This window comes from Scyliorhinus canicula, chromosome 18, assembly GCF_902713615.1.
Source record: "Scyliorhinus canicula chromosome 18, sScyCan1.1, whole genome shotgun sequence".
Lineage (NCBI taxonomy): Eukaryota > Metazoa > Chordata > Chondrichthyes > Carcharhiniformes > Scyliorhinidae > Scyliorhinus > Scyliorhinus canicula.
Genome location: NC_052163.1, coordinates 53,698,103 through 53,724,004, shown reverse-complemented (window position 1 = coordinate 53,724,004; position 25,902 = coordinate 53,698,103). Strand labels below are relative to the sequence as shown.

The 25,902-nt window shown below is 44.3% G+C and overlaps 1 protein-coding gene across 1 annotated transcript in view; it reads right to left on the bottom strand.

The window, feature by feature from the left end:
- Positions 1–4,147: 4,147 nt before the first annotated feature.
- tmem220 (transmembrane protein 220) overlaps positions 4,148–25,902 on the bottom strand; it is a 38,382-nt gene continuing 16,627 nt past the window's right edge. Inside the window, exons 3-7 of the mRNA XM_038777866.1 lie at positions 17,484–17,513; positions 17,317–17,377; positions 9,350–9,473; positions 7,087–7,146; positions 4,148–4,334 (exon numbers count right to left, since the gene is read on the bottom strand). Coding sequence (XP_038633794.1) covers positions 4,205–4,334; positions 7,087–7,146; positions 9,350–9,473; positions 17,317–17,377; positions 17,484–17,513 — 405 coding nt within the window. The 3' untranslated portion in view covers positions 4,148–4,204. The remainder of the gene's footprint in view (positions 4,335–7,086; positions 7,147–9,349; positions 9,474–17,316; positions 17,378–17,483; positions 17,514–25,902) is intronic.

Sequence of the window (25,902 nt, the reverse complement as noted above, 5' to 3'; positions counted from 1 at the left end):
ATTGGAAGACTGTGCACAGGCCACCCCCCCCGATTGGCAACAGCCAGACAGCACGATTGTTGGGCAGGGCCCTTATGCTGGTCCGCTTTCCTGAGGCATAAGAGCAGACTTTCAGCCCTTTTAAAAAAATATTCTAGAATACCTGCAGTGGAGAAGAAGGCCTTTTGGCCCATCATCGACCCTTCGAAAGTTCACCCCACCCAAGCTCAATCCCCCACCCTGTCCTTGTAACCCCACCCAACGTTTGGACACAGAGGGGCAATTTACCATGGCCAATCCACCTAATCTGCGCATTTTTGGACTGTGGGAGGAAACCAAAGCACCCAGAGGAAACCCACGCAGACATGGGGAGAATGTGCAAACTCCACAGACAGTAACCAGAGGTTGGATTGAACCAGGGTCTCTGGCACTGTGAGGCAGCAATGCTGACCACTGTGCAACTCATATATCATTACTCAGGATATAAATACTTTGCTTCAGTGTACAGCCACCAAACAAAAAGAGCAGTGCTTCTTTATGCCATAAATTTCTAGTCACTCATCCAAAAATAGAAAATCATAATTTTGCACCATAGCAAGCTTTCAGAAGTGAAATTTATTAATCGGACCAGTTCCTAAATACTGAGGTACATGTTGTTACATATCAATTAGCTTTATTACAACGTATTCATTCCTTACTTTCCGAAGCCTTCAATCTATACAATAATTACAAATGTAATTGTGAGGAATGGCGAGAGCAAGGTTTACATTTGTTTAAAGTATATATAACTGCTGTCTGTCAGTTATAGGGGAGTTTGAATCATTCACAGACATCAACTGAAGGAGCAGTTCTCCCAGTGACTAAGCCAACTGCTCTCTCTTAACCAACAGCGCCATAAAACGTTTAGACTGATCATTTAATTTATTTTTGTCGAACCTAATCTTAAACAAACTGGTCACCACAATTATGTAGCAACAATGACTGTTCTTTAAAGTAGTTCAGTAGTTATGAAGCATGTTGGGTTGTGTAAAGATGAGATAAAGTGTTACATTGGTGCAAGTGCTTCATTCATTAGATTAGAAGGTGATTTCATTTCCCTTTGTGAGTAATATTTTTCCTTACAAGCGTTTCTCTGTTTTGCATTAAAAAATTGTCTTTAGGGTATGATTACCTCTTACCAGAGTTTTAAAAATATTTTTCCAATTAAGGGGCAATTTAGCATGGCCAATCCACCTACCCCGCACATCTTTGGGTTGTGGGGGTGGGACCCACGCAGACACGTGGGGAGAATGTGTAAATTCCACATGGACAGTGACCCTGGGCGGGGATCGAACCCGAGTCCTCGGAGCCATGAGGCGGCAGTGCTAACCACGGATAATTTCCTCAAGTTAATAGCAAAGATGTTCTTTCTGGCTTAGACTTAGCTGACAGCAGCAAAATGTTCGCACTTGCTGCTGACCTCAAAGACAACTGCCGCAAAAAAATAGCAACCTCATAGGATGGAGTTCCTCCGTCCGGATACCAGTTTGAATCTGGCATCAACTCAAGGAGAACTTGACAAAAGGTGTCCAGCAACAGTGATGGTACAAAGCAGGATGAGCAGCCAATCAGACTGAAGTATTCACATCGACCACAAACCAGGAAGTAAAAAGCACTGACTACTCTTCAATTTTCACTAAGTTCTACAAAGAGCCAAATAAATAATTGAAACAGTGTTACGACACCCTGGGCTAGTATGCCGTCAATTCCAGCCCCATGTGCCCTGGAGTCACAACACAAAGGAACTAACCAATCATTCTGATTTTAAAAAATCCTGAAATCTTTGGCCCTTGGCTGCCCAATAATTACAGTAACCGATTTGTAAGTTTAAACACAAGTACTGTTTATTTACTCAAATATGAAATATACAGTAAGTATAACTGCTTAACGACAAGCGAATACCTGATTTGATTCCCCCTTTAATTGCCCCACCCTCTACCCGCACACACAAGATAGACACAGAGGTGTAAAGGGGTGAAAATAATAAGTATTAAGGTCAAAAGGTAAGAGTCCTTACTTCAGATGAGGAGTTCTTTAGTGCACTTTCTTCACAGTATGAGTGTGGATTAAAGTCTCTGATTTAGAGCCTGTAATGATCTTCCTCTAAGTTAGCAATATCTTACTCACAGCTTTCCCACAAGAGGTCCCTGGCTTTACACCAGTCTTTTCTGCAGAGAGTTGGTTTCCACAGTGGCCTTCTGGTGCGAATTCACTGGTTATTTCTGGAGAGTAGGGAAAAAGAGAGTTTTTCTCTCTTCGCTGCTAAAGCAAAACTGAAAGCTCCTTAGGTCTCTGAACCATTTCAGTGGGATGAGATCTAATCATCACCTGTTACTCAGCAGAGCACAGCTGTTGGTCAATTCATTGGCTATCAGCCAAATGAGTCAAATCGAGTCATCACTGTCGTCAGCGAATCTGCATTCACCAAGGTGAACTGGCACAGTCCTTTCTGGGTTCTTCTGTTTGAATTAAAGGCACAGGCCACTTTCCTTAAAGACACATGTCTCTTAATCATCCATGAATGAAAAGTGCAACAGCAATTAAAAGAAAGGTAGACAGAGAATGAACAAGAACAAACAGGAAGGACCCTTATAACATATACATGGAATTAAGGTCATTGCAAAAATATTCTAACTATAGAGGAAATGTGAATTTTGCCGTAATGGATAAATATGACATTCTGCAAACATAAAATCTGTTTTTTAGGCCACAGTTGCTTACAAGCTGTAATTCTGAATTTAGCGTGCTATTAAAATCCAGTTACACATCATTCAACAAGGTGCAATCAGATTACAATAGTTTTTACAGTGAGACAAATTGGATAAAATGGGATGTTCTCACTGATGCAATGAGCCTTACTTGATTGCAAACTGGGGGGTATTTCAACAGCACACTCTGTAGGGAAGCGTACAATCGCTGACAGCAAATTCTGCATTTAAGCGTTATTCCGCACATGTGCAGACTGGGGATGTTATCAGTTTCAGGCAAGTAATGACGGTGAATGCCAATGGTTTCATTGTTATTACTATCTCAAAATTCGGGCCAATTAAAAATGTATTCAACCAGAAATCTGAAATCAATTCTAGCTTAGTTTACATTTGAGAAGGGCCTGGGGGCTCAGTAGTCTGAGCACATCAGTAACGCTGGAAGCTTCTGAAAATGCGCAAATAACTGAAGAGAACAATGTTCGATGCAAATTAAGCCAAATGCAGTTAGATATATATAGAATTTACAGTGCAGAAGGAGGCCATTCGGCCCATCGTGTCTGCACCGGCTCTTGGAAAGAGCACCCTACCCAAGGTCAACACCTCCACCCTATCCCCATAACCCAGTAACCCCACCCAACACTAAGGGCAATTTTGCACACTCAGGGCAATTTATCATGGCCATTCCACCTAACCTGCACATCTTTGGACTGTGGGTGGAACCGGAGCACCCGGAGGAAACCCACACACACACAGGGAGGATGTGCAGACTCCGCACAGACAGTGACCCAAGCCGGAATCGAACCTGGGACCCTGGAGCTGTGAAGCAATTGCGCTATCCACAATGCTACCGTGCTGCCCTTATTCTTGCAGTATTTTATATTTTAAAACTGCTCTTGGCTTAAAGTAACAATATATTACAAATGTGCTCATCTTCCATTCCAGAAACACAGAAGAAAAGTATTTTTAGGAGCAGCGCAAGTCCATTAGGCATACAAACCTTTTGCCAGATAGGTCGATGATATCTGCTATAGATGGGTCGGCTTATTAACCCTAATAATTTTGGAATAACCCTAAAAGCAATTGTATTATAATTGCAGATAGAAACTTTCAGCTTCTAAGTCTTATTGTGGCTCACTCTATCAAACATAGATGTGTTCAGCCCATTACACTAAAATAATGTGCAAAAATGTATCAACACAGATTAAACGTTCAAGACCTGTAGTGTGGTTTCAATTTGCAACCCTCTGACTCGGTTATCAAAGTGACACTATGTTGCAAAATTAACATAATTATAAATTAAATACAATACATTATTCCAACAGAAAAGTGTGCTTGAATTCAAAGTAGTTTTCTTTCTCGACCAGCAGTTCTAAAAAAAAACAAATTTAAACTGGAGGTTTGTATTTTCTTTAGAATCAATCTTTTTCAGTCAAGTTCAGAGGCTCTTCTCCTGGTCCCATAGTTGGATCATATCCAGTTTAAATGGTGTTCCTACAGTGATCTGGCCAGGATGCTCGCAGCTCTTTATTAATATAATAATATAGCCATGTTATGAATGGCAAGGCTGTAATTAGAACTGCAATGGAAAGTCTGCAGCCACCAAGATACCTGGAAAATATAACAATATACCATTAAATTCATTCCCCAACTGAGATTGCAGAAAGGAATAATGCCATAAAACACATTGCCCTTTGCTAATTTTAAAAATGTAATTCAAATAAATCCTATCCATTGGGTAAAAATTGGTAATCTAATTTTCGGCAGTGATTTGTAAATGATTCATACCATGACCCATCATAAAGCCTTAGGTCCTTGTAGATTTGAGCAACTGTGGTTATGTAAACATTGTTCATTTGTATGAATGGAGTTTTAAGGACATATAAAGAGACACTTACTAATACAGAGAGTGAAGTCAGGAGATATATGCCTGCAACGTTTCACTCTGTGAATAAATCTATTCCAAAGAAAAACTGGCTATGGTTTCTTCCTTCACCAACTGGCTATCAGGAATATAACAAACACTCCTCTCATCGGTCTCCACGTGTTCAAGTTAACGGAGAAGCACTTCACTTTTTAGAGTATTTCCTTCTACAATACTGTTCTTCTTTAATATAACATAGATGTCATTGTATAAGTCATCCTTTGAAGCCTTGAAAACACCTTTCCAAAAACGGGGATCAACTTAATTGCCGAATATAAAAGGTGAAACACTGACCTGAGTGTGGGTGGTCACCATTTTGAAATGTCATCTGCTTCTGATGTGAAGCGTGGGCGTGGTACCTTTGCACCACATTGACAATAAGACGGCAATGTGCATCAGAACACTAACATGCAGCACTGAAGTGGCAAGACACAGATTCAATTCACCCACTTAGCTTGAACCCTAATACAAGTTTTGCAAGGAAAAAGTTACATCAGGGCGGTAACTTTCTTGGACTGGCAATCAGCGTCTGTTTGTCACTTCATGCCCACTTGCCTACACCAAATTTCTTCCGTGCCTATCTTGTCCAAACTTCTGACTCAGGCCTGGTTAGATCCAGGCAGTGAAGCTGTCTCTGAGGCCAGCGTGTTGAAGTGCAGGAGAGGTGAACTGAAGGAGGACACGTTCCCTTTTTAACAGCATTAACTGCTGTAAACCAGCTAAATTTGAATTTAAATTAACAGGCCACGGAGAAGGTAAGTGCCTAATGTAAGTGGATAGGATTTGGGGAGGGAGGTGGGGTTCAGACCTCGGTGTGTGGGAGTAGAGGGTTCAGACACCGGGGTGGGGAATGGGAATTATTCAGACCTCGACAGGGGGAGCGGCTAGGGTTTGAAGGTCAGGAATTGGAAGGGTCAGGTCGGGTTGGGTGTTGGGTCTGGAGGGTCCAGTCAGGTCAGGAGAGGGGTGGGAAATCGGGATCCGGTCAAAGTCTGGCCTGACGGACAGGGAAGGGGGTGTTGAGGTGTCCCGTGTGGGTGGGGGCATCCTAAGGGAGGGATGGGGGAGAAAAGATCCCACGGTGGGGACTGATCTGTGTCTTTACACTACTAACCCGGAAGTTTTCATTTGTTTAACATTTTGAAAGTAGCTATTGCTGGAACCCAGTTGGAACCATCTGCAGTTTGCGATTTAAATCACATTTTCACATGGTTCCCAGTGCAAGGAAATTGCCCAGGAAAAGTTTGCACTTCTGGGCAATCGCCATGCAAATATTTATGTGTGAAGTTCCAAGAGGGATTCTGCAGCAAATCTTTGGAGTTCCTCCCACAACCCTACCCTGGGGGAGCTTGGATGTTACGGCAAATTGTATCACTGGATGGGGATGGGTGGATGCAGGGAGAAGGATAGCTGGGGTGTTCTATCCAGGTTGACCTTTAGCTCATATCTTTAACTAAAGAGGGGAATTGAGGCAGGACGTAGAAAGAATGGCGAAAAGGTTAAGGATTCACATGCCTCATCGAAATATATACAAAACTCTTCTGTTGCTGCTGGATATTCTTAAATTCTTTGCAAAACGATAGAAAAAGTTAAACTTAACTCAGATATTTCTCTATTTTCTTTATTCTCTCATGGGATGTGGGTACCAGTGACAAGGCCAACATTTGTCGGCTATCCCTAATTACCCATGAAGCCATGAATGGCTCAGAGAGCCGTTGAGAGCGGGTCTGGAGTCACATGTAGGCCCGACCAGGTAAGGATGACAGATTTCCTTCCCTAAAGGACATTAGTGAACGGTGGGTTTTTACGTCAATCAGTGATAGTTCTTTCCATTCTACATTTATTGCTGCCATATTCAAACCCTTGTCCCCAGAGCAATAGCCTGGGCCTTGGGCTACTAGTTTAGAGACATTACCACTATGTCATCGCCTCCCCGTAAATGCTGGAGAAGTAGTAGCAATTTTAAAGGACTGCTGGTACTCATTTGTTAGTTTGTGGTCTGAAGCACCTGTAGAGTTTGGCATCCACACTGTCCCTATAAACCATTGGGACATTGTGTAACAAATGGAGGTACCATTTTAAAACAACAATACCACCTCTCGTTTGTACATGACACGAGTCCGATTAATAAGGCTGAAAGGATTTGCTGAAGAGTGATACAAAATGAAGAGCCATTGATAAAAGTGGTAATATGTGAGAATCTAATTTGTTCAAAGAATGTGACTTTTCAGATAACTACGTATTTTACCTCTGAAAGTCCTTGAAAAACTTGTGGGCCGCCACATTTGAAACAAAAAGCTTCTAGGTTTAGGAATTTTGGATAGAATATTGTTGAAATGAATAAAGGAGATGGAACCTAGATTATGAATTATTCATATTATTTCTTTGTTCATTTATCTACGGCTGTATTTTGTTTGAAGAATACCGAATGATACTCACTTTCCTGAATGTCGGCACAGAAGAATCCATGTAACAATAATAACTAACCCCAACAGCTCCCTGAAAAATAACAGAGTAAGAATCAAAATCACATCAAAACAGAAAATGCTGAATAAACTCAGCAGGTGAGGCAGCATCTGTGGAAGGGGAAACAGAATTGACTCTCCTTCATAATTCCGTAGAAGAGTTATATGACTCGAAAGGGTGAGATTCTCTGCCCCCCCCCCCCCCCCCCCCCCCCCCCCCCCCCACCCCAATGTCTCTCTGCTGGTCCCGCCACTGGGATATCCCATTGAATCCACCCTACATCGCCGGGCGGCAGTGCATCATCGGCGGGACCAGAAGATCATGCCCAGGACGTTAACTCTGTTTCTCTCTCTGCAGATGATGCCTGACCTGCTGAGTTTATCCAGCAGTTTCCATTTTTTCCCCAGATTTCCAGCAATCACAGTGTTTTGCTTTTATATCAGAATCAACATGTTCCCATTTAGTAATCACAAAAAAAACAGATTTGAAGGTAGCAATTACTGAACAGACAAATCACATACACTAAACATTACACATAAAAAGGAAATTACATCTATAAGAAATGGAAAAAGTGGTAAAAGTTCAATGTTAGAAAAATAGTGAATACAAACAATTAACTCTTTTACATAAGAACTAGGAGCAGGAGTAGGCCACCTGGTTCTTCAAGCCTGCTCCGCCATTCAATAAGATCAAGGCTGATCTTTTGTGCACTCAGCTCCACTTTCCTGCCCGATCACCTTAACCCTTTATTCCTTTATTCTTCAAAAACCTATCTATCTTTATCTTGAAAACATTTAATGAAGGAGCCTCAACTGCTTCACTGGGCAGGGAATTCCATAGATTCACAACCCTTTGGGTGAAGAAATTCCTCCTAAGGTCAGTCCTAAATTTACCTCCCTTTATTTTGAGGCTATGCCCCCTAGTTCTGCTTTCACCCGCCAGTGGAAACAACCTCCTCGCATCGATCCTATCTATTCTCTTCAGAATTATATGTTTCTATAAGATTCCCCACCACATCCTTCTAAATTCCAACGAGTACAGTCCCAGTCTACTCAACCTCTCCTCGTAATCCTACCCCTTCAGCTCTGGGATTGACCTAGTGAATCTCCTCTGCACGCCCTCCAGCACCAGTATCTCCTTTCTCAGATAAGGAGACCAAAACTGAACACAGTACTCCAGGTGTGGCCTCACTAACACCTTATACAGTTGCAGCATAATGTCCCTGGTCTTAAACTCCATCTCGCTAGCAATTCCATACAAACATATAAACCTTACATACAAACCATGCCATCATTCATGAAAACAACTTGCATTTATACAGCATCTTCTCATGTCCTTGGATCAATGTTCGCACTTTATTGCTTATTTAAGTGCAGCCACTTCATCATACCGGTAAACCCAATCATGAATTTGCACACAGCAAAATCCAACCAAAAGCTAAGGGATCTTTTATGACTGTCTGACCTGAAAGATCTTTGATAATGTAGCCCCCATCCTGGGGTCAGCCTGAACACACAATCTTCTGATTCTGAGGTGCAAGTGATACCAATTGAGCCAAACAAAAGGTCAACAGGAACATTACCCAGTCTGCCCTATACATTGCCAAGTGGCTGGACTAAGATATGCCTGGCAAAAGCCCTGGGAGCATCTAGCTCTGTACATGCTCTTGGACAAAGAATAGTGCATGATCTGGACAGATATAAAAGGCAAAAATAAAATGAAAGGGTAGCACAAGGTAACATGGTTGATGCAAGCAAATTAACCAAAAATGCTTGAATCTTCCTGAAAAGAGATGTGTTGCTGAAGCTTCTTGTCTTGCACTCATGAGGACACCAAGCTTGGGTCACTGTCTGTGCGGAGTCTGCACGTTCTGGTTGGCAAGTTAACTCTGACTGGCCATGGCACTGCCATGGTGAACCAATGGGGAACTACTGGCTCCCTAAACTCCCGACTAATTCACAAAAGGTGCAAAGCTTGAGCATATTCCTTTTGTTTGCAGAGAACGGGTCCCTGCGAATGAATGTATGTCGCTCTCATTACCGTTTCACCTGTGGTATGAATCGTGATTGTTTGAAATTTGCCATTCTTCTGTTGTTCTGATGAGTGCAAAATGAAAAGCTTCCGCACACATTCTTTTCAGCAATATTCAAACGTGTTTACTTTAAAATGAATGATTGACATAGGGTGAAGTGTTATAATTTGAGTCAGTGATATAGTTAAAATGGAAGCTGCATACCGCCCCTCCTCCTCATGGAAAATGTTGTTCTTTGCACCGTGTTGAAGCCGCCAAGCCCATAGGATTGCTACCATTGAACACATATACATGTGCAATTCCGAGAGACTTTTCCAGATGAAGTTGTCTACAAAGAATTAAGGTAAAAGCGATAATAAACTGGGGGGAGGGGGATACCAAGAATCAGACAGGAAACATCTTTTGGGCCTTCTCCATATGGCAGCTACTTTACAGGAATTCCTTAATATTATCGTGTTGCCATAGCATAGTCCAACCCTTTCACCACAGTTAATAGAACAGAAGAAAGAACTTGCATTCATATAGCACCCCTTTCACAACCTCAAGATATCCAAAAACATTTCACAGCCAATGTTGTGCTTTTCAAAAGTATTCACTGTTGCAATGAAAGGAAGTGCAGCTAACCATGTGCACACAATAATAGTCTCAAGCAATAATGAGACAAATGATTGTGTCAGTGATGTTGGTTAAGAGTTAAAAAGCTATCCATGATACCAGGGGAGTACTCGTGCTCTTCTTCAAGACTGTGCCACCTGAGGAATCGTAGAATTATACAATACCAACATTGCGGAAGATCATTCGGCCCATTGCGTTTGCACTGACCTTCTGGAAGAGCACCCTACACCCATGTCCACTCCCCACCCTATCCCCACAATGCCACCTAATGCACATCTTTGGACACTAAGGGACAACTTAGCGTGGCTAATCAACATAATCTGCAATTCTTTGGAAGAAGCCGGAACACCCAGAGAAAACCCACGCAGGCATGGGGAGGACGTGCAAATTCTACACTCTACACTACAAGGCTAGAATTGAAACCAGATCTCTGGTGCTGTGAGGCAGTAGTGCTAACCATTATGCGGGTGTTTTTCAAAGGTTTTGCCCGGAACCGATTTTTAGCAACCATCCATCCTTTGGGACCCACATCGGGCGACCTTTACAACCCACGCCGAGCGACCTTCATGACTCACGCCAGGTGACATTCACAACCCACCATTTTCTCTTAACTTTGTTGTGACAGGTGAACCTGTTTGGTCCTCAGTCCAATCAGGTTTACAGGAGGAGAGGGTTATGTGTATATCGGGTGAGGAGTTTGGCTGGTTCCTTTGTGCAGTCTTCATCTTTCACGGAAAATTCAACCTTGCTCATGTCAGTCATTGTGAAGGGCGAAAGCAACAAAATGGGCTTGTTTTACTCAGCACTGGATACTCCTTGGAGACGCTATTCCAGAATGCCGACAGCCTCATTGACTTGTGGCAAGTTTTTAATGTGCTGTCACAGGTGAGGCGCAGAAGTTCAGTTTCTTCATTTTGAGCCAGCTGCAAGTTAATAATTGACTCTGGGGTCTCAAAACTCAAAAAGGATTTTTCATCCACCGCTTCTCTCAAAATCTAAAACTCCTCTGGAAAGTAACAACAAAAAACTGTTGATCAGCGCACCCAGAAGCGACTGAATTAGGCAGGCCAGTCTATTGACAATTCCATTGTTAACACTGTTTTCTTTCTTGCTTTCTCCTTGCACTTGCCAAACTTTCAATGACTCTTGGATAGCATTGATTTATTCAGTGCCAGAAGTAATCATCATCCTTCCCTTGCAATTTGTGGTTCAGTTAATTTAGAATTAAAAGGATGTCTGCAAGGTAAGACATAGTTAGCATCCAAGTTTCATCAGCAATTGAATCAACCAGGGGGAACAATTTTTCAAGGAAAGCGTGGATTTGATACCTCAGTTCGTAAAGTTCGACAAGCACCCGACCACTTGACAGCCAGCGTACTTGTGTGTGGAACAGAAAATGTGTGTACTCGGTCCCCATATCGGAACACAATTCCTCAAAAAACTCGGAATTGAGTGCACTGCATTGAATGAAATTCACAACTTAAAATTCCTTTCATCATCACTTCAAAATCGAATGGAACTCCTTTCGATGCCAATGCATCACGGTAAATAAAACAATGATTCCAAACAATGTATTGAGCAGCTGCCTCCTCAATTCTTATTAGAACTCCACTGTTTTTTCCAATCATGTTGTCTGCTCCATCGCTTGTGAATCCTCTGCAATGAACCCAGTTGAGCCCGCAGTTTCCAACCACTTAATTATTCAATGCTTCATAAGTCTCTGCACCAGTCGTGTGGGTTGGTAATGTCAGGCAGCACAGCAAATCCTCAATAAATTTATTGTGCTAAGCATACCTAACGTAAACTAGCAAGGTTGCACAATCTAAAATGTCTGTGCTTCCATCCAGTTGTATTAAGAACTATTGTGCTAACTTTAAACGAGAAATAAGCTGGGCTTTTAAATTCTCAGCAATATCAAAATTTGGCGAGCCACTGTGTTATCACTAATCGGGATGCATTTCACTTTTTCAGCTAGCTTCTCGTCTAGGACTGTATAAGCTCTGACTATTGCTATTGAGAGAATACATGTGGGGCATTTTCTCTTTAGCTACACGATAAGCTACAATGTAAGAGGCTAATTGTACTTTGTCATTCAATGTCACATTTCTGCTGAGGATGTCAGCAGACTATTTAAGTTCTCGCTGCATCCTTTGAAAAAAATCAAAATGGTTCTCCTCAAACTCGCCATACTCTTCAAATGCCTTTGAATTTTGAGGATTTTAAATATTAATGTGCTTGTACTTCCCTGCATATAACACACACGGGCTTCACATCCTGATTTGCGAAGGCACAATTAATAAAGCTATACCTTAAAAAAAATCATCTTTATATAACTTTGTTCCTGATTTCAGCTTCTTCTTAATGGGTTGATCACCAGAGGCTCTGGAGCTCACACCAGCAGTGTTTTGTCCTGCTGTGCTCTCCTGTGCAGCTCTCTCCAGCAGATTTAGTTGTGAGATCCTGACCTGTTTGTGTCTCTGGTCCTCTCTTCCTTATTGCAAAATGATCCATTTTCAATTCTTCAATGCTGGCAACTACAAAATGGAGAAATGTCTGCTCAGTGATTTTGCGCCCAGAACACATGATGTCAGTGTATGGGTCGCATGACCTGCTCTCTACTGCTGTTTCTGGTCAGAGGACTCCATCATTTGCTTAAACAACTGGACCTGGGACAGTACGCGGACGTCAGAAGGTGGTGGTTCACCCTGCTGGGTGGGCCTGTGCACTGCTAGATCCGGCTCAGAGGGCAGGCACGCGCAGGATGGACGGCAATCTCAAAAGTTGATTGCAGCCGGCATTTTTAAAAGCCGCTCGTGACCACTGGCCATTCCTCCCATGATCTGGAACACCGTGACTAATCGTGCCACGACCTTCCCAACACCCTCCTGTGGGTTGCGATCCTGAGTTTGGAAATCTCTGCACTATTCCATCATGCTGTCCCTAGGTAGCCGACTTAGGTAGCTGAGGCCTTGGCCTTCACATCTGATAGGTGGCCGCTCCATCAGCGTCGATTATGTGTTCAGGCATCTGGAATAGGGTTTGACTCCAAGTCAAGAGTGCTCACACTAATAACCATGTTTGTCCTTCCTTCACCAAGCTCATCAATTTCAGCAGCGCCCTTTGTGGGTTCAAGAAGTGGTTCAATGCCACTGAGCCGATTTAAGACTGGACACATAGTTAGAAACCAAATAACCATCAAGTGTTAGCCAGGTTTCAGTGGCTGAATCAGATCTTCTAATGACACATAAGTATTGTCAAACCCTTTTTCAAAGGTTAACTGGCGCTCATCCAGATCAAGTGGAGAGGACTCTATCACTCTCCTGACATGTGCTGTTTAGATGGTGGACAGACAATGGGGCTCATGTCCTGACTCGCTTTGCAGCCACAGTCTTTACCTGCCTAGTCCAAATAGTTTTTGGTTAAACATGACCCTCCTGCAGGATGACAAGAGTGGTATACAGCGATGGCAATGTCATTGAGTACCAAGGGCAGATGGTTAATCCTCTTTTGGTGGGGGTGGTCTTTGCCTGGTACTTGTGTGGTGCAAATATTACTTTCAACTTATTAGCCCAACCCTGAATGCTTTCCAGGTCTTGCAGTCTGTGCCCATGAACTGCTTCAGTATCTGAGGAGTCACAATCATTGCAATCATTGTGCAGTCATCAATGAACATTCCACTTCTGACTTTGATGGAGGGATAGGCATTGATGAAGCAGCTGAATATGATTGGGCCTAGGACACAGAGGACTTGCTGCCACAATGTTTCGGGACTGAGATGATTGGCCTCCGACCACCACAACCAGCTTCCTTTCTGCTGGGTATGATTCTAACCTGTGGAGAGACCCCCCCCAGGGCTTCTTGATGCTATGTTGTCAAAGGCTCAGTGGCAGTCTCTCTCACCTTGGTAACATCCTGAGGCCGTCCATATGGTGTGTGGCATATCCCTAGAGTACACCGCTTTGGAGGACAAAAGCGATGCCGCCCCTGATTTCAGCACCAACGTTGATTCTCCGACCGATTGCCGAACGCGATTTCAGCATCAGCGACCAGAGAATCCTGCCCAATACATCTGGAATTTAGCTCTTCAGTCCATTTTTGGATCAAGACTGCATTAAGATCTCGAGCTGAGTGGCCTTATAGCACTCATACTTCATACTAACTATTGGTGAGCAGATTATTGGCAAGTCTGCTTGATTGAACTGCCGATAACCCCTTCATCATTTTACTGATGATTGAGAGGTAATTTGCCAGGTTGAGGATTTGCCTTGCTATTTGTCACCAGGACCTACCTGGGCAATGTTTCACATTGCCGGACAGATATCATTGTTGCAGCTGTACTAGAACAGCTTGGTAGAGGTGCAGCTAGTCCTGAAGTAGATGTTTTACAACTATCGCCGTAGTGTCACGGACCATCAACTTTGCACCCAGTATGCTTAGCTGTTTCTTGTAATCAAATTGGCTGAAGACTGGCTGCTACTGTAGTGGAGACCGCACGTGAGGCCAAGATGAAGCATTCAGTCGCCACATGGTTGAAGGTATTGCAAAGGCTTCAGCCTTGAACATTCCACTCACATGTCTGCTGATAATGAGGGTGGAGATGGACTCTGGCTCTCTTGTTAGGTGTTGAATTGTTCATAACCATCCACTGCTGGATATGGCAGGACTGTGGAGCGTTTATCCGATCTGTTGGTTATGGCTTGGCATGCTTGGCATGTTGGTAGTACTCTCACCTCACCTCACAGTCACAAGGCAGTGGGTTCAAGTCCCACTCCAGAGCTTGGACACAAAAATCAAACCTGATAGTCCATTGCAGTTCTGACGGAGTGCTGCACTGCCAGAGGCACCTTGTCTGCCTTCTCAGGTGGATGTAAAAGATCCCATGGCACTATTTCGAAGATGTTACCCCCAGTGTTCTGGCCAATATTTCTCCCTTATTCAAGGTTACAAAAAACAGATTATCTGGTCATTAACACAATGCTGTCTGCGTGGGTTTGTTGTCTCTAAATTAACTGCTGCATTTTCGACATTAAAACAATAACTACACATCAAAACAACGTATTTGGCTGCAAAGCACTTTTGAGTTTTCTGGTGGCCATGAAAGGTGTTATATAAATGCAAGTCATTCTTTATGTTTACATGTAGTCCTGTGCTGTAGCTTCACCAGGTTGACACCTCATTTTATGTATGCCTTGTTCTGCTCCAGGCCGGCTCTTCTGTATTCTTCATTGAACCTGCGTTGGTCTTCTGGTTTGGGATGGTCATGGTAAGACAGCAATGTGGTGGCCTCTTAACTATCCTCTGAAATGGCCCAGAAAGCCACTCAGTTGTATCGATCTACAGCCAAAAAACAGAAAGAATAAAAACCAGATGGACCATCTGGTATCAGATGGCAGCAGATACAACAAAGGCACACATGTCCCAAAGTCTTCCTCACTAACATGGGAAAATCTGTGACAAAATTGAGAGCTGTCCCACAGACCAGTCAAGCAACAGTCTGACATAGTTATGTTCACAGAATCATAACTTTCAGCTAACATCCCAGACACCTCCATCACTGTCCATCAACATAGTTGGCAGACTATGGTTGAATACAATTCTGAGGTTTGAACTGTTAGATCTGTTCTGCGATGCTCCTATTTATCCATGATGTGGAGATGCCGGTGTTGGACTGGGGTGAGCACAGTAAGAAGTCTTACAACACCAGGTTAAAGTCCAACAGGTTTTGTTTCAAATCACTAGTTTTCGGAGCACTGCTCCTTCCTCAGGTGAATGAAGAGGTAGGTTCCAGAAACATATATATAGACAAAGTCAAAGATGCAACACAATACTTTGAATGCGAGCATTTGCAGGTAATTAAGTCTTTACAGATCCAGAGAGAGGGGTAATCCAGGTTAAAGAGGTGTGAATTGTCTCCAGCCAGGACAGTTGGTAGGATTTTGCAAGCCCAGGCCAGATGGTGGGGGGTGTGAATGTAATGCGACATGAATCCAAGATCCTGGTTGAGGCCGTACACATGTGTGCGGAGCTTGGCTATAAGTTTCTGTTCGGCGATTCTGCGTTGTCGCGTGTCCTGAAGGCCGCCTTGGAGAATGCTTACCCGGAGATCAGAGGCTGAATGCCCTTGACTGCTTAAGTGTTCCCCGACTGGAAGGGAACATTCCTGCCTGGCGACTGTTGCGCGATGTCCATTGATCCGTTGTCGCAAAGTCTGCATGGTCTTGCCAATGTACCACGCTTCGGGACATCCTTTCCTGCAGCGTATGAGGTAGACAACGTTGGCCGAGTCGCACGAGTATGTACCGCGTACCTGGTGGGTGGTGTTCTCACGTGTAATGGTGGTACCCATGTCGATGACCTGGCATGTCTTGCAGAGATTGCCATGGCAGGGTTGTGTGGTGTTGTGGTCGCTGTTCTGAAAGCTGGGTAGTTTGCTGTAAACAATGGTTTGTTTGAGGTTGCGCGGTTGTTTGAAGTTCTGAGCTGCATAAAAATAGTCTACAACAAGGTGCTAGAATATAATCTAGCCTTTAACCTATTAAAATGGACGGCAGACTGGCGCAGTGGTTAGTGTAATATGTAGACAAGTAACGGGTTAATTATTACAACTAAGTGTAACACAACTACTAGAAGGCACCACCAGTTCCCACTACAAATATAAGAGCTCGAGGCATTTTGGGTGTTTTTCTTCTAAACAGTAGAGTGTAAGAGAGAGAGATAGATCATAGCATAGTTAATAATAGATAGAAGCAGCATGTGTAGTTTAAATCAGTTATTACTTAAATATAGATTACTTGATTACTAGTTATAATTCTGTGGAGTATGCAAACTCAATATTAATCAATCGTTATTCAATAAATCAGTTTTGCTTTAAGTTAGAGATTGGTGGTTTATTTATAATCACACCATCAGACCATTCTGGATTATGAAGCAAAGAGTAATGATATATTACCAAAGAGTAAGATAACATTTAGCACTGTTGCCTCACGGCGCCGACGACCCAGGTTCGATCCCAGCCCCGGGTCACTGGCTGTGTGGAGTTTGCACATTTCGCCCCATGTTTGCGTGGGTTTCATCCCCACAACCCAAAAACTTGCACTGGTAGGTGGATTGGCCAGGCTAAATTGCCCCTTAATTGGGAAAAAAATAAATAATTGGGTACTCTAATTTTATTTTTAAAAAATAAATAAAAGTAAACTTATTAAAATGTCCTTTGATGTTTTACAGAAATCAAACAAAATTTGCCATTCAACCACACAGTGAGATCAAAAGCTTGGTCAATGAGGTGGGTTTTAAGAAGGAACTTCAAAGGAGATAGTTAGAGATTCAGGGAGAGATTTCCAGCTAGTGTGGTCATGGCAACTGAGGGGATAGTCACTGATGATGGAAAATCAGGGATATGCAAAAGAGCAGAATGGGGGAGCACAGGGATCCCGGAAACATCCAGATCTGAAGGAGGTTGCAGAATTAGGGAGGTGGCAAGAGATTTGGAAACGGGGATGAGAAACATTCTTTGCATCCACCAGTGGACATTGGCTTAGTAACAATGTGCTTAGTACCTGTGATTGGTGGATTCAGCCCAACGAGCAAGGATAATGTCGCAGGGATTACATAGGCAACCTGTTGGTTCAAAGAGATGGTGAGAAATTCCTTTATTTAACAACATATAACCAAAATGTTACTGAGCAATTCTTTAGAAATCCACTTTGTAATTAAATAAACTTACGATCCATATCCCTGCATCTGGATCATTAATCTGTGCCAACGGTGGAAAAAAAAAGAGAATTACATTTTTTGAGATGGACATTCACAACTGTTGTTCAGCTTTATAATTTTAATTACAGTATTAGGCGACCAGTTGTATCTGGGCACAAAGATGGGGTATCGCAAAACCCATTACGCAAATGTTAGAACCAGAGGGGACAATCTCAGACTAAAGCGGCGATCCTTTAAAACAGAGATGAGGGGGAATTCCTTCAGCCAGAGGGTAGTGAATCTGTGGAACTCTTTACCGCAGAAGGCTGTGGAGGCCAAATCACTGAGTGCCTTTATGAAAAATGAAAATCGCTTATTGTCAGAAGTAGGCTTCAATGAAGTTACTGTGAAAAGCCCCTAGTCGCCACATTCCGGCGCCTGTCCGGGGAGGCTGGTACGGGAATCGAACCGTGCTGCTGGCCTGCTTGAAAAGCCAGCGATTTAGCTGAGTGAGCTAAACCAACCCCATTTAAGACAGAGATAGGTAGGTTTTTGATCAATAAGGGGATCAGGGGTTATTGGGAGAAGGCAGGAAAATGGGGATGAAAAAAATATCAGCCAATGGCGGAGCAGACTCAATGGGCCGAGTGGTCTATAATTCTGCTCCTACGTCTTATGGTTTACAGTGAGTGGAAGTTCTTCAATACGATGAGGAGTGGAGGTGTCTTTTACTTACATATCAGTGCTTTAAATAATTGTACAAACATAACAGAATCTAAATCTGCTCCCACAATTCTAACTGTACACTTCCTAGATTAGTATGAAATTACACATTTTATATAAGTCTAATAAGTGTGCAGTTAGCAGAAATTTAGGAGCAGATTTATGTTGTTAAATTTGTGATTACTTAAAAACACTGGTGCATAACTTAATGACACAGAGGCCTGAGACAATACACAACGCGGAACAGTAGAGTGCGCTGTTTACCTTATAATGAGGCAGCGCTCAGCCCATGCAGAATACAACATGTGTTGAGGGTATTGGCGGCTTAGCAGTTCAAATACCTGAAATACTCCATTAAATTGTAATTACACCAGCTTAATTTTGACATCTGGAGTTTCCGTGACTTCTATCAGTTCTCCCACAGTGTGAAATCGATAAAGTAAGTAAAGTTGCCATAGTCTCAGGTGCTGCTTTTCCCTTTGAGGGAGAGAGCTGACTGGTGGTGATTTAACCTGAGGGTTACCACGCTGAGGGGCAAGGTTGCAGGGGCTGGGGCTGTTTAGCACAGGGCTAAATCGCTGGCTTTGAAAGCAGACCGAGGCAGGCCAGCAGCACGGTTCGATTCCCGTATCAGCCTCCCCGAACAGGTACTGGAATGTGGCGACTAGGGGCTTTTCATAGTAACTTCATTTTGAAGCCTACTTGTGACAATAAGGAATTTTCATTTTCATTTCATTTTCATTGAGAAGGGAAGGCCTTCCGTTATGAATAATGTCAGCCAGTACAGGAATTGAACCCATGCTGTTGGCCTCGCTCTGCATCACGAAGCTGCTGTCCAGCCAACTGAGCTAAACCAGCCCTACATTCCACCCAGCTAACAGTGTAATGGTTGAATATGTTTTCATTCTGCTGGTTAAAATACATATGTTTACGTATTTTAGTTCAGAAGAAAGTACTGACATTCAAATTAAAAATCAAATTAATAATGCAAAGCCAAACCTTTAACTTTGGCATTGGGGAAACTTCCAGAAACTATAATTCGGGGTAGAATTAATCGTCAAATAGGCAAATGCAGGTTAATTAAGGTAAGACTGTAAGGATTTGTTCAAGGAAAAATCAGGTTTAACTGGCCTGCTGGAGTTTTTTTGAAGATGTAACAGAGAGGGTTGGTGAGGGCAATGCTGTTGATGTGGCAAACACAGACTTCCTAAAGGCAGATTTGATTGAGTGCCGCACAACAGACTTATGGGTAAAGTTAGAGCTCATGGAATAAGAGACTGTAGCAACATGGATACAAAATTAGATGAGCGACAGGAAACAGAGTCTAATGGTTATTGGATGTTTTTTGGGCTGAAGGAACGTTTGTATTGGTGTTCCCCATGGGTCGGTATGGGGACCCTTGTTTTTTCTGAGACATATTAATGTTTTTGACCTTGGTGTACAGAGAACCATTTCAAAATCTGCAGATGATACAAAACTTGGAAGTATTGAATCTGCGGGGAGGACAGTGATGAACTTCAAAAGGACATAGACAAGTTGTTGGAATGGGTGGATAGGTGGCAGATGAAGTTCAATGCGGAGAAATGCAACGTGATATATTTTGGACAGAAGAACATTGAGGGACAAAATAAAATGAAGGCTACAACTCTAAAGGGGGTACAGGAACAGAGGGACCTGGGTATAGAATTTATCATATCCAACTAAGTCAGCAGGTGAATGACATATCACCTGAAAGATCACACAGTCAACAAACAGTGCGACATTCCCTCGGTACTGAGCTGGAGTGTCAGCCAAGATTTTGGGCTTCGACATGCTGGAATGGGGCTTGATCCCACATCCTTTTGCTTCAGAAATGAAAGTGCAACCAATTGAGCTACAGCTGTGAAAGACACACAGACCTGCATTTATATGACACCTTTCCCAACCAGAGGGCACCTCAAAGCACTTTTTCAAATGTTGGAAAAATGAAAATGAAATGAGTGAAAATCGCTTATTGTCACGAGTAGGCTTCAATGAAGTTACTGTGAAAAGCCCCTAGTCGCCACATTCCAGCGCCTGTCCGGGGAGGTTGGTATGGGAATTGAACCGTGCTGCTGGTCTGCCTGGTCTGCTTTCAAAGCCAGCGATTTAGCCCAGTGCTAAATCAGCCCCTGGCAGCCAATCACCAAGGGACCTGTGTGAATATGTGCATAAGTCATTGAAAGTGGCGGGACAGGAGGAGAGAGCAGTTAATAAAGCATATGGTATCCTGGGCTTTATTAATAGGGGCATAGAGTACAAGAGCAAGGAGGTTATGCTGAGCTTATATAAGACATTAGTTAGGCCTCCCGTGGAGTACTGTGTATAGATCTGGGCACCACATTTTAGGAATGATGTGAATGCATTGGACAGTGCAGTAAAGATTCACGACAATGGTTCCTGGGATGGCTTCAGTTACGAAGCTAGGTTGAAGAAGTTGGGAGTCTTTATCTTGGAGAAAAGACGGCTGAGAGGAGATTTGATAGAAGCATTCAAAATCACGAGGGGCCTGGGCAGAGTAGATACGGAGAAACTGTTCCCACTGGCACAAAGATCGAGAACCAGAGGACACAGATTTAAGATAATTAGTAAAAGGAGCAAAAACAATGTGAGTAAAAAAGTTTTTGCACAGTGAGTTGTTAAGAGTCTGGAATGCTCTGTCGGATAGTGTGATGGAGACAGATTCAATTAAGGCATTCAAGAGGGAATTAGATAATTATTTGAAAAGAAACAATGTACAGGTTACATGGAGGAGGCAGAGGAATGGCAGTATGTGAAGTACTAACTCAGACAGGCAGAGCAGACATGATGGGCCAAATGGCCTCCTTTTGTGCTGTAACAGTTCTGTGACCTCTACTCATGGGCCACATTAACATGGTTCTTGTGTCCGCAGTTAACTGCACTGGCATCATTTTATGGGCAATAAACATGACAAATGTTTACTCCCACAGAAAAAAAAATTGGAAATTATTATGGCTGAAAGGTTATCATTTTTGCTAAATTAAACTGTTGCTGACTCACTTGAAACATTTATGACTAAGTGTCATATCCATAATTATTTTGAGCTGACACAATCTTGGCCTTTTCCTTTCTGCTGCAATCTTCATAGCACAAAAAATAGCCAGTTGCTTAACCATAAAAAGACTCACTGATATCAGGAATGGAGCAGCATAATGGAAATACGTGGACCTGGATTCTCCCTAGCAAGACACCGAAATCGTGTTCGGCGACAGGACGGAGAATGAATTTTCACTTCGAAATCTGGACCGGCGCCTGTTTGACACCGGTTCCGGCATACTCCGCCCCCTCCAAACTGGCGTTATCGTGATGCACACCGTTAACACGTCATCGACCGGCTCACCTGTGATGCTCCACCCCCCTTGGGCCGAGTTCCCGACGGCGCGGGACACGTGTGGTATCAGCCGTGCGGGAACCCAGCCTGACGGCTGTGGACGGTGTCCAGCGGGGGGCTTCTGCAAGGGCTGGGGGATTGGTGGGAGGTGGCCAGGGGATGGGCTATGGAGTCGTGGTTGGCGAGTTGAGGTCGCACACAACCGGCGTCATGTTGTACGGCGTGAACGGTCCAGGTCTTCAGCCGTGTGCATGCGCAGCCCGGGACCTGGCAATTCTCTGGCTGTTTTTGGCGTGATCTGTGGCTGTTTCACCCCGCACCGGCGCTAGCCCCTCACCAGAACCGGAATCGGTGAGCGGTGCACGGCAACTTGCCGGTCATGAAACGCCACGGGTTCCACGCTGGCGCCGGCACTTAGCCCGTGATCTTTGATTGATGAGTTTTCGCAGTGGCAACTTTTTTTCTGTTTAAATAGCATCTTTATTTCAAAATTCCCAGCCATGTTTTCAAATTCCTCCATGGCCTTACCCCTCCACATTTATAAGTCCCTCTAGCCCCACAACCACAGCACAGGGGATAGCACATCTGCCTCACAGCTCCAGGGATCTGGGTTCAATTCCGGCCTCGGATGATTGTCTGTGTGGAGTTTGCAAGTTCTCCCCGTGTCTGCGTGGGTTTCCTCCGGGTGCTCCGGTTTCCTTCCACAGTCCAAAGATGTGCAGGTTCGGTGAATTGGCCATGATCAATTACCCCTTAAGGGGTCCAAAAAGTGAGAGGTTAGGTTAGCTGGGGTTAATGGGTTAAGCCTGATCCATGGTACTTTCAGAGGGTCAGTGCAGACTCGATGGGCTGAAAGGCCTCCTACTGCACTGTACTGGACTGATACACGCACTCATCTTATTCTGCCTCCATTCAGCACTCCCGCCATTTTAATTGGTTTCAGCAGCTTCGGCCTGAAGTTCTAGAATTCCCCAAAACCTCTCTGATTCACTATTTTTCCTTCTTCCTTTAGTACACTCCTTATCCCTTTGACCAAGCTTCGGGGCCATTTGCCTTCATATTGCTTTTTGTGGCTTGGGTGACTGACTGACTGTTTTGTTGTAAACCACACCCGGGACATTTTACTGTGTTAAAGGTGCAAGTGGCGGTTGTTGCTGTTTTTCTCCCACTTTGCCTTAAAATCAATCCTGACAGCAAGTTTCACGCTGAGATCGTATTAACTGGGCTGGCAGTCGAGGCACAGCCCAGTGATAGGGTGAGTTTTTGTCTCTGAATCCCTGTAGACAGCAAGTCTATTCCAACTAAATCGGAACAAGCCAGAAACAAAGAGACCTCGACCAAAGGAGGTAAAATGGATCATACTCAATCTTAATGCAGTGAAGAGGGGCATTCACAGAAGGAATTGTGAATTGAAAAGAAAATAAGAATGTGTATTAAACGTTACGACTGCGAGGATAAATCTTAACTTTATGCTCTATAAATTAAGCTTTTTTATTTCCAAGTATTTTTATTGCAAATTTTTAACATTTTTACAATTTAAAACAAACACAAAACCCACCCAAAACATTCCCCCCCACCCCCCGTGCCAGCGGCCAACGGTAACTAATTCTCCAAAATGCAAAATAAACAAATCCCAACAGGCACTCACCTCAGTTAGAGCAAACTTCACTTTCTCCAGGGCCAAAAAACGCCAGCAGTCCCCCCCCCCCCCCCCCCCCCACTCCCGCCCCGCTAAGCCGAGGTATAGGATGGAGCAGCTGACCTTCAACCCAACAAGACCCACCTGCGAGCAATCAGCGAGCTGAAGGCTAAGACATCCGCCCCCGCCTGCAGCTCCGGTCGGACCGAGACCCCAAATATGGCTTCGGCCGGACCGGGCTCCACATCAACATGTAGAACCCCCGAAATCATGCTGAAAACCATCCTTCAGAACCTTCCCAACTTTGGGCAGGACCAAAACATATGTACATGGTTCGCAGGGCCCGCTCACAGACTTCCTCCACCCTCTCGAACAGCCAGCTCATCCTCGCCTTTGTCAGGTGCGCCCTGTATACCACCTTCAGCTGTATCAGCCCCAGCCGCGCACACAAAGCCGAGGCATTTCATCCTCCTCAGCACCTTACACCAGTTCTCCTCCAGTGCTGCCCCCAGCTCTTCCTTCCATTTAGCCTTAACCCCCTCATTGGACACCTTATCCTCCTGTACAATCCTCCCGTAAGCCGCTGAGATGACCCCACCTCTCCAACCCACCCGCTGACAGCACCACCTCCAGCAATGAGGAGGCGGGAGCTATCGGGACGACCTTCCTCGCAAAGTCCCGCACCTGCATGAACCGGAAACACTCAGTTCGCGCCAACCCAAACTGCTCATTCAGCTCCTCCAAGCTCGCAAACCACCCTCCCAAAAAGAGATCTTCATCTCCCTAATCCCTTTCTCTTCCTATCCCTGGAACCTCATATCCATCCGCCCCGGTTCAAACCGTGATTTCCCCCAATTGGCATACCTGTCCCCTGGCTCCGCTCCCAATCTAAAATGCTGTTGAAACTGCCTCCAAATCTTCAGTGTAGCTGCCACCATTGAGCTCACTGAATACTTCTCTGAGGCTATTGGGAATGGAGCTATTGGCCGCACCCGCAGCACCGACCCCCCTACGTGAACCCGCCTCTAACTTCACTCACAAAGTCCCCACCCGTCTATCCATCCCTAAACCTTCTCTGCATTCATGACCCAATAATAAAACATCAAATTTGGATGGCCTAACTCACCTGCCTGCCGTCCACTCTGCAGTATCACTTTCCTAATCCTGGCCACCTTCCCCGCCCAGACAAATGAAGAGGTCAGCCTTTCCAACCCCTTGAAAAATGCCTCAGGCAGAAAAACCGGCAGGCACTGAAACAAAAACAAGAAACGTGGCAAAATATTCACCTTTACTGCCTGCACCCGGCCCGCCAACGACAGAGGGTGATTATCCCACCTCAGCAAATCAGCCTTCACCCTCCCCACCAAGCTAGTGAAATTGAATTTCCGGAGACCTGCCCAATCCTGGGCCACCTGCACCCCCAGATACCTGAAGTAAGAGGCTGCCAGATGAATGGCAGATCCCACACCCCAGGAGAGGAGACCATAAAGAACAAAGAAAATTACAGCACAGGAACAGGCCCTTCGGCCCTCCCAGCCTGCGTCGATCTAGATCCTTTATCTAAACCTGTCTCCTATTTTCCAAGGTCTACTACCCTCTGTTCCCACCCATTCATATACCTGTCTAAATGCTTCTTAAATGATGCTATCGTGCCCGCCTCTACCACCTCCGCTGGTAAAGCGTTCCAGGCACCCACCACCCTCTGCGTAAAAAAACTTTCCACGCACATCTCCCTTAAACTTTCCCCCTCTCACCTTGAAATCGTGACCCCTTGTAATTGACACCCCCACTCTTGGAAAAAGCTTGTTGCTATCCACCCTGTCCATAACTCTCATAATTTTGTAGACCTCAATCAGATCCCCCCTCAACCTCCCTCTTTCCAACACAAACAATCTGAATCTATTCAACCTTTCTTCATAGCTCGCACCCTCCATACCAGGCAACATCCTGGTGAACCTCCTCTGCGCCCTCTCCAAGGCATCCACATCCTTCTGGTAATGTGGCGACCAGAACTGCACGCAGTATTCCAAATGTGGCCGAACCAAAGTCTTATACAACTGTAACATGACCTGCCAACTCTTGTACTCAATACCCCGTCCGATGAAGGCAAGCATGCTGTATGCCTTCTTGACCACTCTATCAACCTGCGTTGCCACCTTCAGGGTACAATGGACCTGAACTCCCAGATCTCTGCACATCAATTTTCCCCAAGACCCTTCCATTGACCATATAGTCCGCTCTTGAATTTGATCTTCCAAAATGCATCACCTCGCATTTGCCTGGATTGAACTCCATCTGCCATTTCTCTGCCCAACTCTCCAATCTATCTATATTTTGTTGTATTCTCTGACAGTCCTCCTCGCTATCTGCAACTCCACCAATTTTAGTATCATCTGCAAACTTGCTAATCAGACCACCTATACCTTTCTCCAGGTCATTTATGTATATCACAAACAACAGTGGTCCGCGCACGGATCCCTGTGGGACACCACTAGTCACCCTTCTCCATTTTGAGACACTCCCTTCCACCACTACTCTCTGTCTCCTGTTGCCCAGCCAGTTCTTTATCCATCTAGCTAGTACACCCTGAACCCCATACGACTTCACTTTTTCCATCAACCTGCCATGGGAAACCTTATCAAACGCCTTACTAAAGTCAATGTATACGACATCTACAGCCCTTCCCTCATCAAATAACTTTGTCACTTCCTCAAAGAA